Genomic DNA, 17,129 nt, shown 5'->3' with positions numbered 1-17,129 from the left:
GGTCATTGCTCACGTTGAGACTCCAAGGAGACATGAGCTATAGACGTGAGGGGTTCTGATTCTTGGGAGAGAGGCTGTTGAGAACCTGACTCCCCTTATTTAGATAAAATGTTTTCAAGTGAAATTGTTTTTTCTACCTTCAGAGTAAATCAAGTACCAATGGTCTACTGTGAACTGGCAAAAGCCAAGTAGTCAAGGGCAAGCTAAGCTTTAGATGGCTCCGTGGGACCTTACTTAATGAAGGAGACTGTAGGCTCCAAGGTCAGGATGCTGTCCATGAGACCTGGACCCTTTCACATATGAGGACTGTGGCTGTGTAGGAGGTGGCATTTGCCTGAGGAAATGGGCAGAACTGGCTGAAATGGGGCGGAGGAGGAGGGAGAGACTTCTAGTTTGCAGTTCTTACTTCTTCTTCCCTCTCACCTCTGGGACTCTTATCCTCAAGAAACTATGCCTGCTATCTTTATGAAAATTTAAGAAAAAAAAAGTCCTGATCTATTGCTTTTTACCTTGAAGAATCTAATTTTAGTTTTTTAAATCAAAGCAAATGAAAAATTCTCACTTAGTCCCTGGTTTCACTGGTAAACCTATAATTGTGGTGTTTAACTAAAACAATTCACAGGTTTGAGCTCCAGGGTGATGCTACAGTAAGTTAAACATGCAGCTCCGGAGTCAGCTAAAAATGATTTTTTTACTAAGACGAATATTAAGAATCTAGAAACCACTTATGAGGGAATCCTAACTGCCCAACCATCACTAAGGATAAACTCAGCCAGACAGTGAGAATGAAGGTAAGTTTCATTTAAAAAAACAAGTACTGGGCTCATTTGTGGCTCAGTGGTAGAACACTTGCCTAGCATGTGTGAGGCCTTGGGTTCTATTTTCGGCGCTACAAAAAAGTATTAGCTAAGGAAACGAACAAACAAACAAACCAAATACCAAAGGAAGCCTCTGTCATCCCACATATATGCTAATCTAAATGCTAAATTCCTTCTCTGCCCAGGTGAGCTTACATGCATACATAAAAGAAGCTGGACATTCACAATCTTCTACTTGCCAAAGTTGCTCTGGGGTTTTAATAGTTGGATCCTGTTTGCTTTAATAGCAAAATGGGTGTGACTAATTATAGCCTGCTTTCCTCTCCACTAAGTTTTTCCGGTTTTCCAGGAAAAATGTATTCCTTAAATTTATTCCCAGGATTCCCATTCTAAGGTTCCCTAACAGCTTTGTAAACATTTTATAAACAAGCATAAATATCTTGAGTTCACTTAACTTTTTCGTTATTTTTTGGTGACTTTGTTGGTGAGTTTTTCCTAGATATTCATGGGCAGTAAGTGTCTCGGTTACTTTAATCTATAAGGATATGGATTACGGAAATGAACCTACTGTATTCACAGTAGTCTGCCAGGTGTTTTAGGGGAATTAAAAGAAAACAAACAAACAATGAAAAGGTAAGTTTCCTGCTCCTAGGGGAAAAATCTCTTCCCCTAGGGCAGTCAGTGAATGAACACAGGGATGTATTTCTAGATATGAAGGGTCTCCACCACCACAAACAGAGGCAGCACTGGAAGGGCTATTCCAGTGGCCACCTAGAAGTTCTTCTGCATGACAGAGTGAGAAAGGGTTAACATTTTAAGTATAAGGGTGACTTGTTGAAGTTGGGGGAACAGAAACTTCATTTTAAAAAAATCCCTAATTGTAAGTCTGTGCTAACACCCTCGTGTACAATCTGTCAAAGTCACACCTGGATTCGGGGCTGCCTGAATTAATTAACAACTTTTCAATGTGTTAGTGCTAACATATGGCATTTAATTACTGCCTCCAAATCTGTGAGTCTCTCCACTTTGAATTTCAAAATTATTTCTTCATCTTCCAGTAAATCAGAAAGTGACTGGATGGTAGCCCCCTGAGATCCTGTTCTGAGTGGAAGCTTTTGGGTCTTCACTATTCCTTGACAATATTTAGTTATCTGGACTCTGGCTTTGAACTTGATGCATGGATACTAGAGGTTTGGGAGGCCTTGAGATAAAGAGACAGTGGTCTTAAATAGCATTTCTGGATCCTAGGCCTTAAGGACCCTTGATAAGTTGTGAGGTTGGAAGGTTAAAGCAGGATGGATTTAGGTGCTCTGTCTACTGAGGGAAAACAATCCTGTTCTCAACAAGAAGCACGACCTAAGTCAACACTGGCTCCAGTCAGAGACTCAGGCATGCGACCCAAGGTGACCTCCATGCTCTCTCATCCCTCCCTGTGAGACTAGCTTTATCAAGTGCTTTTAAATCTGGCACAGCTGGCACCATGTACCATACAGACAGCCAGGAGTCAAAGCTGGATGACATACAGAATGGTGTATGGGTGGACACAGAGAAAAAGAAATTTTGTTTGTGCTAGTTAATGGGAGTACCCTAAATCCAAGCCCTCCTCAAATCCATGCCCGCCGCTAGGTTTTCTGCAATGAAAATAAAACAAAAATGAAGAAACAAAAAACAGCAAAAAAAAAGTTGGGAGTCTGTTGATAATTGGATGTTTCAATGTGCTCTTAACCTTATTGCTTATTTAGAATTGGATTTTTGCTTTTCTTTCGGGCACCTTGCACAGTAGAAGCACATGGGCAGGAAGCAAAACACCAGGAGTTTGCAAGAATGTGCTAGAGGCTGCAGCTTAAATCAGAGACAACTGAGAGTGTGGGCTACGGGAAGCCATGGAGACTCCGGAAGTCCATTCAGAAGAATCCAGAAGTGCAGGACTGACCAAGAGCAACCGAACATTTCTGGGCTCACCACAGAGGTTCCCTTTATCGGAATCTCTAGATGGATGTGGGCTTCAAAGGGTGATTGCTCTTTGGAATTCATTTGTCCATCAGTAATTGATCTGTGATTAGCAGCCCTTTCTTGCTCAGCAAATAACAAAGTTTCAGAAATCTGAACACAGATAATGAAGACAGTAACTGTCTAACTGTGATGAGTCCTTTGTGCTGTGCATAAATGTCAGCAAACTCAATAAAAGTGCAATTAGAGCTCGTTATACTTCCTTCACAGCTACAGGAGCTATTTAGAGCATCAGAGCCAAAGAAATCTTTGTGCTCTTTGAGCTTTTCAAACTATGCTTACCTGTCAAAAATGCCTTGTGGAATCAGAAAGGGCTGCAGCTTTTATCACTTGCTTTAGAAAAATATACAATTCTTCTGATTCCTAAATCAGAGCCAAAGAGAATCATGAAACCTGTTCATATGAGTGCAAGGTGTGGTACCATCTGAGCCTCCATGAGGAGGAACCCTTGAAATGTAGCTTTCAGTTCAGTTATACCTTTTGGCTTTTCTAACTAGAAATTCAGAAAATGGAGGTCACTCTACAAAGCAAAGGGAGAACTGGTCCCACTGCAAAGTTTGGGAATTTTCATTTTATATACAGATCAACACTTGGGATAAATGGTCCAAGCCCTGACATGCTAGATGCTGTCACTCAGAACACACCAAAACATCGCCCTTGGCTAGTGGAATTATGGAGTTAATTCAGCGTAACTTAGCATCCTGGATATTCACTATGTGCCAGGTATTAAGCTAAGCTTTCTGTAGATGTCAACTTGGGTAACTCTCAACCAACCTTGTCAGGCAGGCATGACAGAAGAAAGAGTTCACACTACACTGTTTGTAGATCCTCTCTGGTGAACCTGGAGAGGTTGAGTGAGGTCAAGGGACTTGTCCAAGGACACAGCTGACAATCACAGAGCCAGGAGTCAAACCCAGATTTCTCGAAACAGTTCTTGCCTGCTACCCTGTGCTGCTTCCTGAAGAGGGACATTTTCAGGCACTTTCTTCACCTAGTAGTAATGGTGCACAGTGCTCCTGGGCTTTTGAGATCATGTAAGACCAGGGACACCCATGACATGCTGGTTTTATTCTGCTGCTGTGGTTCTACCCTGTGTGCAGAGTAGACACTTGACAGAGCAACAAAACACTCAGAACTCCAGGAGCTTGTCAGTAGACAGGAGCCCTAGGCCAGGTTGTGCACAGGCACAGCAGAGAGTGCAAAAGAAGTCACTTCATGTTGTCATGGATACAACCTAAGGTTCAGAAGCAAGGCAAACCCTTTCTCAGAGACTTTCATTCCATGGTCCCTTGTCCTGACATAGTTTACAGAATTATGGAGCCAAAGGACAGGGACCATCTCTTGGTGGCCAGAAGGTCTGAGAAGAACAGCACTGATGGGATTCATCCCAGCAACTCAAGATTCAATCTCTCCTGTTGGCCACTAAAGAGAGCAGTCTGTGGGCAGGTACTCTGGAGCAAAGGAGCTCCCAGGAATTCACACATGAAGGTACCACGTTAGCCGAGAGCCCTATAAAAGCTGAGGATATCTCCAGGTGATAGCAATAATCAACATTTTACAGAAGTGCTCTATCACCAAGAATGTCACAAATATCTCACTTGAGTCTCTGGCAGTGAGGGGGTGGTGCCTGACCATGTGAGGAGTTACCACCATTCTCACTGTATCAATGAGGAGATTCAAAGTCCCTTGTACTTAAACCAGTAGGCTGAATGCATGTTCCATAAGGTCAGGGACACAGACTCTTGTGGTCGCCCCTTCTTCAAATTCATGGCTGCACCCCATTCCAGCCACATTCCTGGCACACAGAGATGGTCAAGGGATGACTGCTTAATGAAGGAATGGGGCGACTTGACCATGGTCTCCGAGCAAAGCAGTGGCTGAGCTCAGACCTCTGGCACTAGGGGCCATGCCTGTGATAAAGCAGCGCAGGAAAAAAGGGAATTCACACTGCTCAAGGCACAGGGCTGAGGAGACAGAGGGTGGAGGCACTGGAGTCTGCTCCTGAGGGGGAACCTCTGACAAACCCAGGGCTGGCAGCACCACAGGGAGACTCGGAATCTCCTTCAGAACTTTCTATTCTGCGAAGAGGCCAGAAAATGGATGAACTACAATTAGCAAAAAATACCTTGTGGAGAGATTTAGAGCCCAATCATAATTTACATTTGCAGATACGTAGATCTCTAAGTGCATGGCTTCTGCCCTGATTACTAATTAATGAGGTACAGAGCTGGCTGCTGGAAGGAAACGGTGCTGATTATGTCAGTCTTGGGGGATGGAGGAGCTCTGTGGCCTAAGAAGGTAGACGATTCTTTTAACATACATTTCAGTAAATTAAAAGAACAAAACAGGGACAGACAGTTTGTAGAAATGGAAGCAAAAACTTGATAGAAATGTGGACTATCAACCCTCCAGGGTCTTGGAGAGGCAGACCCCAATTATTCCATGGACCTCATCGAATGCATATTTGTACCTTTATTTAATCAGCAGAGAAAATTCTGCTGCAAATGTATCGGTATAATTTAGAGAAGACTGCAGTAGGTAGTTAAAGAAGAACAAATGGAAAAGACAAAAAAAAAAAAAAGCTGCCTAATTCTTAATGGGCAATTCCTTCCCCACTCATGCCATCTGCTACCCATCGGGCTCCCTATGCTACATTGGGGAAGGTACTGAGTAAGTGCCAAATGCCACAAAATCACCGCAAAGGGCAAGCCCCAAGCAGAGGGACACGGAAAACCACTCCTTGTAGCAATCTTGCAGAACTCTTTACACCAGAGATGAATGAGACGGGACTGGAGTGTGTATTTCTCCAGATGTGCTGACCCAGTCCAGTGGAAGGCTCCTGCAGCAATGACTTCCACCTTCCAGAGGTTAAACACAGCTGGGGCAGGCTCCTCCCTCCCCCATCTGACTTTTTAACTTAAAAAAAGCACACATAATTATTACATGAGACAGTTGGTTACCACCTACCGTTTGACTTTTCACTATCTGCAGGTTTCATCTGAATGGGATGATGCATCTAAAAATACAAAAGTGAGAAAGTAAAGACAGATTGAACAACTGTTAAAGCAGTCTACGACATCTTCAACTTCAGTACCGCCATCATTACCAGGGCACGGAATTCATAAGGAGACTTCTCCCCGACAGAATCGCCTATGTTAAAAAACAAACCCGAGTTTCAGTTCAGGAACATAACCACTTTCAGTCAGGGGGCACTGTAACACCGTACTTGAAAGCTTGGGCTTTTGAGTCAGACTTGAGTTCAAAACCTGTTTCTGCCACTCAATACAGCTTCTGCCTCTATATGATAGAAACTTCTGGTTCTGCCACTCGTTACAGTACGTGATCTTGGACGAATGTCTTAACTGCTCTAAGCTTCAGTCTCCTCATCTGTGAGATGGAGATAGCACCTTTATAAAGGGGTTGAGAATCGAATGACAATATGTCCATAAAGAGTTCTGCTCTTCAGCAGAGCCTAGGATGTGCTAACAGAAATGAGCTACTGTGACTGTACACTTAGGAGTTTAAGTGCAGATTATCTTTGTTCCTTCCCCGGTCATTCTGTATTTCTACTTCATGAATTCTTTCCAGATCTCATAGTTCTGAGTAATTTATAGGTCGAGCAGTTGATTGATTCAGATGCCATTACATAGTGATTAAATGCTAGCATAGACTTGCAGGGCAGAGTCACTGAGAGACTGGAGGGAGGGTGGGGGGAGGGAGGAGAGACAAAGGGAAAGAAGTAACACAGTGGGTGAGAGGGACCACTGGCCTCTGATCACAATCAGTACACATGCAGGAGTAGAAAGAACTTGCAGTGACAGGGCTGAGCCCCTGAATCATGGCCGACCTGGATGCTCCATGGCTCTTTATACAAAGCTGATCCCACCACTGTGCGTGATCCATAGAGTTTACGCCAAGTGCAGAATGCTACCACCATTTCCAATTAAAATAAATTCCTCAAACTACTTTCAAAGGTCCTTTTGCTTCATATTTCATCCCACCCCAAGGAACACAGAAGCCACAGGGTAGATGGAATCACTGGCGGTGCAAATGCTTTTATTATAATAGGGCCCGTTCTCTCTGAACCTTTAATTTCCCCAGTGGACTTCCATCACTTGCAAGCCACAGCTCTGGGTTTTATCTAATTTAAATGAAAGGGGAATGGTACTCAGCTCTGGCACTTATATGATGGGAAATTATTATCAGGTGGTCTGTGTGCACCTAATGCCTCCCAGGGTCTGCAGAACACAAGAAGAAAGAGGGAGGACTGTTCAGGGGTAAGAAGCTAAGTAATTCAGAGCTGCTTCACCTCCTCTTACAGACCGGATGATCCCAGGCACAGAACACAGGCCTTGAGATGCAGGGTCCACCACCATTTCATTTCATCCATTCACAGACTCAATTTGTGGAGTAAAGAGGACAATGCGAATGGAACGCTTAGGGGTCCTGAGCAGGCCAGTCTTTTCAGAAAAAAACATGGAAAACATACCTTACAAAGCAGACAGAAGTAAACTGTGGAAACCCCTGATTTGGGCTGAGGAAAATGACCTCAATCTATTCGATAGTAATGGAGAAAATGACAAAATAAAATGTTCTGGAAAAATGACAATCTTTGAGTGAGCTATTCTTCCAGTATGCATGTGCCCACCCATTCAGCAAACTCGGGAGAAATAACCAGGCTGGAGGAGAAGACCTGGGGACAAATCCAAGTCAGGATGTTCTTCCCCTGGAGGTGTTCACTGTGTGGTGGGGGCGACAGGCTGCATGCAGCCAGCTGCGCAGAGAGGCAGTGCTGGAGGAGAGGCAAGACGAAGTTTCAGGGAGCCTATGGAGGGGTGCAGGCACTAGCTTCTGCCCAGCACAAGTGGCCAAGGTTTCCCAGCCAGAGTGGAATCTACTTCCAGTCCTTGGACTTGCAGCAGAGACAGGTAATACCTGTCAGCCCCATGAGCGCATGGGATGCCCCATGCACAGGTTATAAAGAGCTCAGTTCCTCCCCATAAGGAGCTTATCATGCGAGGGAGGAAGGCAAAGAGAAAGGGCTGAGAAGGCGATCAGCATCTGGGTCTTAGCCTTGGGACTAAGGAACTGACATTCTGTCAAAAGTTTGTGGTCAGATATAGGCAATTTAAGTAGCAAAGCAACAGGATCAAATTTGTAGGTTGGAAAAGTCATTTTTGGCTCCAGGATGGAAGATGGATTGGAGCAGAGAGAGGAGGCAGGGAGGAGAGTTAAGAGGCACTGTAATCAGTTCAGGTGACACTGATGAAGGGTTAAACTTCAGGAGGAGCTGGCTGGTCATGGCGATGATGGATACGACAGACCTGGGCCACCATATGGATTAGGGGATCACTGCCAAACAGGGAAAACAAGAGAGCCATTTTGGAGGAAGCTGGTGAGCTTGGGTCTGGGCGTGGAAGCCACAGACAATAGTAGATTTGTAAGGGAGGGACCTCAGAGTGAAAAGAGCCAGGGACAGAACCACAAAGAACATCAGGAAATAGGCATCTCAGGGTGACAGAGCAAAGGGCAGTGGGAGGGGCAGGAGAAGTGGGAGCCACTGGCCCCATGGGAGCCACAAGAAGGGAGTTTCTGGAACAAAGGAGGGGTCAGAGCAGGTGCTGCAAGAGGCTGTGATGCCAACACTGAAGTATCTTTTTGGATCTGGCCATAAAAAAGCCCCTTAGGGAGTCCATCAGAGCAGGGTCTGGAGTGGTGGGACTAGAGCTATGGACTACAGGGATGGAGGAGAGTGGGGATGATGACAGCGATGGGGACATACACTACGATGAGACTGCTACTGTGAGATGACCAGTTGTGAGGCGGGAGGACAGGAAGCTTGATGGAGTGGCAACTTTCACGGTGGGACAGACTGACATGGGTTACTATACAGAACAGAGTCAGATGAGACTCACCAGTTAAAGGAGAGAGGGGTCAAGTGCACCATGTTATCTATGGGACATGAACATGAGACAGACATGGCTCTTGCCCTCAGGGAGCTTACAGTCCATCATGGTGCTTGATATATACACACCAAGGAAACTGGTGGCAAGACCAGGAGCCCGGCCAGGTGTTCTGAGCCTGCAGGTTCGTCTGTGAAGTGTGTGGAGGACTGGAAGGGATCTGGAGCGAGGAGGGCAGCATTATGCTACACTCGAGCTGAAGGAGGGCCTCGGAAATCACTCGGCCTGGTGCTCTCAGTTCCTAAGTCTGAAGAGAATTTGTGACCTCAATCAGGAAGTCACAGATGGTAAATGACAGAGATGGGATCAGACGTCTGATCTCCCTGCTCTTAACGCAGTGATGACTCCCCTGTACTATGATGCTCCTCCACAAAACATCCCACATGGGCCTTGGATATGTGGGCCTTCACTCACTGAAGGAGCAGACGGAAACCTGGAGGGTGGCTGCAGTATTCTCCGGGTGGAAAGTCCCCTTCCTTTCCTCTGAGCACCCTTAGCACTTGGTCTCTGCAGCCTGCGGCTAGTGTTATGGAAAGACTTCACTCTGTTTTCGCAGCTGCTGTTTCTGACCTATCTAGTAGGCCCAGGGAATCAATAGTGGTTCTAACAAAGCAGTTATTGCCACTAAAAACTCGAACTTGGTTTTGGTCTTCACTGGGCCCGGAACAGGGAAATCTGCTTCACCAAGATCCGGGTTGTCAGACCATGGTGAATTCTGAGTGGTTGGCCACCCTGCTGTAGCTATGTTCTGGAGACAATTTAGATAATGTATGTAAAGCGTGGTGACCTTCAAGCAAGGTGTTCAATCAGGATTGTATTAATGGCTCATTATCACCAACAGTTCATTTGAGTTACAAATTTCTGATCACACAGGCTGTAAATGTCACTGAAGACAGAAATGGGGTGGAGAAGCCATTCCATGATGGCTCACTTCCTCAAAATGATATCATTCTGAGAACTTTGGGAGATTTCTTGAGTGGAACAGGAAAGTTCCTGAAAGAGAGTGGGCCTTTTAAAGTTTCATGTTATCATAAAGAGATTCTTTCCCTACAGGGGTCTGACCCAGTGTGACTCCAGGACCACTCGCTTGTTTTTGTCCTTCTCAGACACCATGTAGATGGGGGAACGCAGGGAGAAAGTTCTCACCATGGAGAATCTGGTGTAGCCACCAGATTTTGGTGCTTTGCTGCTGCTTACAGCACTAGGGGTGGTACTGAGGCATGCGGCGTGGGACCTCAGAGGAGAGATGCCCAACACAGACTGAGGGAGGACACACTCCTGAGAGGAAGCAGCGTTTGAGATCCTTCTTCAGGGAATCCTCGTCTAGGCCAGGAGATGTGTGAAAGACGTTTCAGGGAAGACAACACATATCCAAAGGCCCCGAGTAAGAGAAAATAGGTCACAGTGTCACCAAAGAATGATGATGTGACATTGTAGCCAACGGGAGAAGCAACAGGAGTTCTGAGCCAACATCATTCATGAAAAGTAAAACACCTAAAATGCAATAAGACCAGTAAGTTAGGTATGTATGTACAGATTTGGAGAATTTCAAAGAAGGAAACAATGCAAGTCTACGGAGCCTTAAATTAAAACTGCCCCAGGCACCAGAGGCCACACCCTTAGCACCTGTCTCAGGAACTAAAGATGAAGTCACAGGGTCAGAACTGCTGCTTCTCAACACTGCTTCCAACACTACGAGGGAACCTGGCTGCATCTGCTGCAGAGTTAGATGGGGCTGGGGAGGGATCTCCATGCTCTCGTCTGGAGGTTCCAGGTGATAGCACAGAGCAGGCAAGGTCCAGAAAATTCGGCAGACTCTACTCCAATCTAATGTCTCACCAGCCGTGAGGAAACCCCTGTGTCAGGGTTGAGTTCCTTGGGGGTGCCCTCCTCCTGTCTGTGGCAAGTGAATATGTGATCTTCAAAAATTTTAGCCAAATGCCTCCTAAGAGATGTGTACCTAAGGTGAGGTGACATCTCCATCATCATACGGAAGTACTCGTGTCTGAAAAGACAAAAATGCAGGGGTCTGGACTGTCATGATCTGTCTGTACTGTTTCCCGAGACCAGGAATCCTGCAAATGCTGGCCTCTGACATTCACAGGGTAGTTTTCCTGAGTCATGATGAAACAGAGTAATGACTCCATTCCTTGTGTTTAACCCAGCTGCACCTGTAGCAAATTTAAAAGTCAACCGGGGAGCTAGGGTTTGTTTGCAGGTACCAGGCTATCGGTCCCCAGTGCTCTGCTTTGCACCAGGGAAATGGGACAAGCCAAAGTTTTGGAAATAGGTCCTGTCCATGGGAGTTTACCTCGCCTCACATATTTTGAGTTCACATTTCTAGGAAGAAAAGTTTCTAAACCGTTCTCTGAAGACTTCTTTTGAGTGCACACGAATCTCCTTTCCACTGGATGGCAGAATAAAATTTTGCCTAAAGTTATACATTAAGGTGCTGGGTAATGGTTTGGTCTCTACTTAACCCTATTTATTTCAAGACATAAATGAAACATCACATTGAAGTGCTTGCCGGGCAGTCGTGAGAGCCTAGGTTTGAATCCCAACAGGGCCAAAAACAAGAACAAAAACCCCAAAGAGAAACATAACGAAAGGAGAAATTTGCATAGCTCCTTCTCTCCCAGGGTCCCAGTGCTTTGCTAGTCACAGGGATGAGACCTGGCCCACAGCACCAACCTCCACGGACCACACCCTCGAGAGTCCCAACATGGATGAGTCTATGTGATCTCTCCCAGTCCCTCTGCCTCAGTCCAGCGATGGCCCAAGGGAAGATTCTGTCTGGAAGTGGCGTCCTTGGGGAGGCAGGCATGGCTGGTTTCTCACCCACAGGAGAACTTACGCTGAAACCTGCTTAACCACAGCCATCACCAACTGATGAGCTAACCACCTTTCACACGAGACTCAATAAAATATGCCATTTTAAACCTGAAACGGGTTTTACAGAGTCACTGTTTTGCATCTCATTATTAAACATAAAATATAAAATATTGAAAAGTAGAGGGAGAAGGGAGAGAAAGAAGCGAATTTTCAGAAGAGCTCTGTGCCAAATGAGAAAATTAAAGGATTCCAGACAGTAAAGACAAACTAGTATTTTTCTTTCACTCCATGACAACATGAAAATGATTCATGCATGATACTTGGACTGCACGGTAACTATAAAATACCAAAAGCACCTACACTTTCTGAATTTCTCTTTAAAAAATTTATGAATGGTAAAAGTTAGTTTCAAAAAAGTTTCCAATTGGAAGCAGGTCATCTCCCAAAGGGAAGGACTGCGTGTGCGGTCAAAGTTTCTTCTCCTGCAGCCAGGTGCTCAGAGATATACAGGCGTATATCTACACCTGTATCTCTGGGTAAGTGATTTTATCATTTCAGCCCCTGATACATTATGCCCTGCATATGGAGTCTGAGAAGAAACAAAGGCAGCTAGCTGAAGGAATGTCGGCTTACCAGTATTGAACAAAAAAAATCTCTGAAAGAATTTATTTTATTTTTTTTTGGTATTGGGGATTGAAACCAGGGGCACTTTACCCCTGAGACACATCCTCAGCTCTTTTTTGTATTTTTATTTACAGACAGGGTCTCACTGAGTTGCTTAAGGTCTTGCTAAGTTGCAGAGACTGGCTTTGAACTCACGACCCTCCTGCCTCAGCCTCCCCAGCTGCTGAGATTACAGGCATGCACCACTGCCCAGCTCTGAATCTGTTTTTGTTTCAGATAGTAACAGTGCAGCAAGTCAGCTAGGACACCTTTAATTGAACAATACCTCTGCAAGAATCTATAAGACAAAAATAATTTCTTAGATGGGTTCAAACCAGCTTTTATCACCAGGACTGCCAGATTTGCTGTTCTCGGCTGTAACTAGTAAGTGAAATGGGGAATGTAGACAATTTTTGTGACAATTGAAGAAAAAAAAATCATCCCTTCACTCTCAAGTCTTTCAGGCATTTGTCCTAGGTGTTTTATGTATGTGAATTGATTAAATTCTCACAGTGGTCCTATGAGATTGGTACTTTTGAGGAATGAGGGGAGAGAGAGGCTGGGTAACTTGGTCAAGTCACACAGTGAGTAAGTAGGAGGCAGGAATGCAGACCTAGACCTGTCTGGGGCTCGCACCCAAGCCCAAAGACACTTCTCCATGCTGCCTCTGCACACGGCCACACAGCTTCCTGCAAGAGGGTGAGGGGTTTCTAGAACCTACAAAATTATCAGTTGTCCTCTTCCATGCTAAAGATGAAGACTGCTTCAACCTATAGGTTTCTTTCCAGTTAAAAGCTCAGACTTTGTAGTGTATTTGTGTATATCCATTTTAATCATGCACATATACAAATTCTTAAATTACTCCAGAATAAAAATTATTCTGTGGATTTTCTTCAAGAAAAAGGCAAGAAATAAAGCTTAAAAACCTCCAATAAATGAAAGAAAAAATCCCACAGCACTGTGTCATGCCAGGAAAGTACAGTCCCAGCTAACATGCCATTTGATTATGAAAGAACTATACGCATGCTCTAAGCCAGAGGTTCCATGTTGGTTTAACTCTAATTCCTCAGGCCCTTCTAAAGAAGACTCACCAAATGGAATTAGACTCTGTGGTTTCTTTTGTGCAATAAGCTCTCTGAAATATTCTATGCCAATGAAAGGTAAATTAATAAGTGAGATTGGCTATCAATTATTCTGTAAGAGGTAAATAATGGTTTTGATTCTCTGACAGCAACTGATCCTAAATTTTGTGGTTTATTCAGAAACCAACAGTGCAAACCAAACCAAAACAAAATAAAACCACACTGTAATCTATCAAATGCATCAGTGCACGGACCACTTATTGTTGGGTAAGCCACTGTTTGTTTGCATCAGGAGGCTCTGGTATTTGGCTATGTTAACTACTAGGATTATAAATCGGTTTATTTGAATACCAATTTGGAAATTCTGGAGGAAACTACTACCCTCTGAAGACATGAATTCCATGGTCCAAGCAGATTCCCCAGGATTCATCTACCCCTGGGTCACAGTGCTATTCCAAATTGTTCTTTTGTGTATCATCATGGAGTCACCGTAGTAGGTACATAGAAAATTTTCAGTTTATTTTTGCTGGCATATATTTTTATAAAAGTGATCTAAACCAAGAAGAAAACAATGAGATTTCAGTGGGATAACGACAAGATATATAAGTTATCTTTTTCTTCCTGTGGCAGAGAGCAACTGGAGGACAAATAGTAAAAACACATTACAATTTCTTCCTAATAGTCATTGATACGTGCAATGTGCTTAAAATATTGACTGCATAGTTAATGCTCAATAAAGGTATTATCACTATCATTTTATATAGTACAGGAATATCCCTGAGGGGAAACCAGAAAAGGTCCCGTTTGACAGCTAAAAGAACACACTGGCAAGAATGGCCTTTCTTGTTCCCAGGAGAAGCATATAGCTACGACTGCTCAAGTCCCAGCTTTTTTCTTATATACCAATAATCCAGTGGCAGAGAAAAACATAACCTAGAATTATACATCTGCTTTTGGCTTATCAGGTTCCAAGTCAGCCTTTTTAGCTTATAATGACACTATCTATTTACATTTCTGTTAAAATAATGCAGTACACTAAAGGGGGAAAAAACAAGTAATGTAACTATTTAGTTCTGGCAAAAATAAATAAAATATTGCAGGAAAATTAGATTACTCTGGGTAGAATTCTATGAGGGAATTTGGAGTCTGTTATGGTGATTAAGTCATCATTTCTGACAGATTACTCTAATCGGCTGTCAAATAACATTCCACAACCCCATCTGTAACTTGGCATCCGAGTTATTCAGCCTATGTTACCTTCTGTGTATAAAACACACACCAAACAAGGGGAGGTACAGACTAGCATTTATTACACTCATTAGTTGTGATTAGGTCCTGTGTTTTCATTCTAAGTAATAACACAAGCTTCCATTTGCTTTATTTATTCTTAAAATTAGAAGAAAAATGAACAGGCTTAAAATGGGAGGCATGGACCATGGATGAAAAATAACTGTAATGAACAAAGTGTGCATATACAGCTTTCAGAAGCAGTGCTATTGAAGAAGAATGGTAATCCTTTCTTGGTTTAATTTTTCTTGAAAGTATTATAATGTGTCAACTATAAAGGCAAATCTCTGCCACTTTTTAACCTCTTAACAGATCTAGTTCCCAATTAATCACTAGGTCAGTAGAAGACATTGCTACTACTGTATTTAGCAAAATTTCTTTGATAGCATTTCAGTTCTGCCTGTCACCCCATCTTTGGGATATAGGATGGAACAGGTCCAGACAATTGAGATCCTCAGGCGAAACAGAGCAAAACCAATTAAGACCATGCCTAGGTTTGTCTAGAACCCTCTTGTTTAGAGCTGTGTGGTTTTAACACAAAAACTGGAGGATATAAAGCAATTCTGAAAATGGAGATAAGTGCAAAGAATACAAGAAAAGTCTCACAGGACTATAGTGCTGCTGAGCTTATACCACAACAACCACAATCAGAGCAGAAGACCCCAACAATTTTGTGTGACAGCTGGAAGATCACTATCACTGCTGATTCATGAGGCAAAATTAAGAGGAAGGTAATAATTTGTGCTTATCACTAAGTGGGAAATACACTGATATCCTTTCTAACCACGATTTCTTTCTCAATGTGGAATTGTCTTCCCAAATCAATGATGGATGCTCTAGTACTCGTTTTTCCAGATGTTACCCAGCTGCTAAACTAGACATGCTGCCTAATTGAGCAATGCAAAGTACACAGTGAAACAGTAATGCCTGACCTGGCCAGTACGGAGTGGTCCAATGACCTGGGGATCCATTTTCATCTCTAACGCTACATTCTATGTATCATGAACTTATTCGCCTAATCTCATGTTTTAAGAGAAATGAGTCTGGTTTAAAAATAAATTGTTCTTTTGACATTAGCCTCTGCCACAGTGATCCTCTTGGACCTTGGCTCTCCGCAGCCTTTGGAGCTTGGTCCCTGACCTCAGCCGTTTTCAGGAAGTTCACCATTACCCACTTCTCAGCATCCAGGGAACTGGGATCAACAAAGCCCTGCATGCTAGCAAGAGGGCAAACAGCCTGTCCCACTCACCTCCACTCTGCGGGAGGATGTCCATTTTGTTTGCCTGGGTCCAGGTGCCTGTTCTCCTTGAGCATCCAGCTCTAAGTGCTGGCTCCACTCTTTTGTTCTGCTTCCTATAGTGATCTTTTCTCAACCTGTTCCAGCTACATCCTGGCCTCAGCCGCAGAGGACATTCCCTCTGGACAGTGAAACCCGCTCGGCTGATTTCCATTTCGGTCATCCTCAGGGAACTTGTGATACTGGCTTGAGACCGCTGCTCTTGGAGCATCGTACCTGGGACAGGGGAAGTCCCTCTGCTCTCTCCGACCTCTTACGTAACAACACTCTGACTTGGCTCTCACTTTGCTTCATTTTCTTCTCCTTGGAATCTCACTTTAGATCTCGCTCCACTAACTTTCTTCCTCTCATACTTTATTCTATTTTAACAGCCACTACCCTCGCTAGGCCAGCGTGACTGCTCATCCGGGTACCTGCAATGGCCTTCTCACCAGCTCTGGTTCTTGCCTTTCAAACTGTCCTCTGTACCATTGCCTTGTGAATTTGTCTACAACTCAGGTAAAGACATTTCTCTCCCTTGCTCAAAAACTTTAAATTATCTTCTAAATTAAAATCCAGCTCCTTGGCCTGTATTTCAAGGGACATCACACTTTGGCCCAGAGATCTACCTTCTTGGGTTTCTCATTATTGTACCACATTTCTCTTCAAATTAGACAACCTCCCAATCCTGGCACTTCTGCCACGCACTTACCCACGAAAAGGTTTAAGGACCCTTCTCATGCACAAAAACTCTCCATTTCCTTTGGCAATAGAACTGTCATATGTTTGTTATATAAAGACACCTGAACTTCAGGTTTTGTTGAGTCATGTGTAACTGTCATCTCTATAGATTAATAGGACAATTTAATATGATTGAAATTCACACTGCATAGCAAGGGAACAGCATTATTTTCTTTCCAGATGATTCATTAAAGGTCCCAAGAGTTGGGGCTGGTGTTATATAGCATGTGAGAGGCACTGGGTTTAATTCTCAGCACCCCATATAAATAAATAAAAGGTCCACTGACACCTAAAAATGCATTTTAAAAAACAATCCCCAAACTTAAAGTTTTGAAGGCTATTTCCTTTCTAAGATTCAGACAGCTTTCCAATAATTTACCTGCAATATTTACTAGCTTTAATTCAAGTAAATTAAACACAGACTCCATAACTTAACTATATTCTAAGTCAACCACAG

The 17,129-nt window shown here is 43.7% G+C and overlaps 1 protein-coding gene across 12 annotated transcripts in view; it reads right to left on the bottom strand.

The window, feature by feature from the left end:
- The window catches only part of Celf2 (CUGBP Elav-like family member 2), a 507,177-nt gene that overhangs the window by 80,227 nt on the left and 409,821 nt on the right, over nucleotides 1-17,129 (bottom strand). For all 12 annotated transcript variants that reach the window (XM_047520132.1, XM_047520129.1, XM_047520126.1 and 9 more), the window contains one exon: nucleotides 5,796-5,844. In XM_047520132.1, the coding sequence (XP_047376088.1) occupies nucleotides 5,796-5,844 (49 nt within the window). The remainder of the gene's footprint in view (nucleotides 1-5,795; nucleotides 5,845-17,129) is intronic.

Source organism: Sciurus carolinensis, chromosome 12 (genome assembly GCF_902686445.1).
Source record: "Sciurus carolinensis chromosome 12, mSciCar1.2, whole genome shotgun sequence".
Lineage (NCBI taxonomy): Eukaryota > Metazoa > Chordata > Mammalia > Rodentia > Sciuridae > Sciurus > Sciurus carolinensis.
Note: the sequence above shows the minus strand (reverse complement) of the source record. Positions and strands in the feature narration are given on the sequence as shown.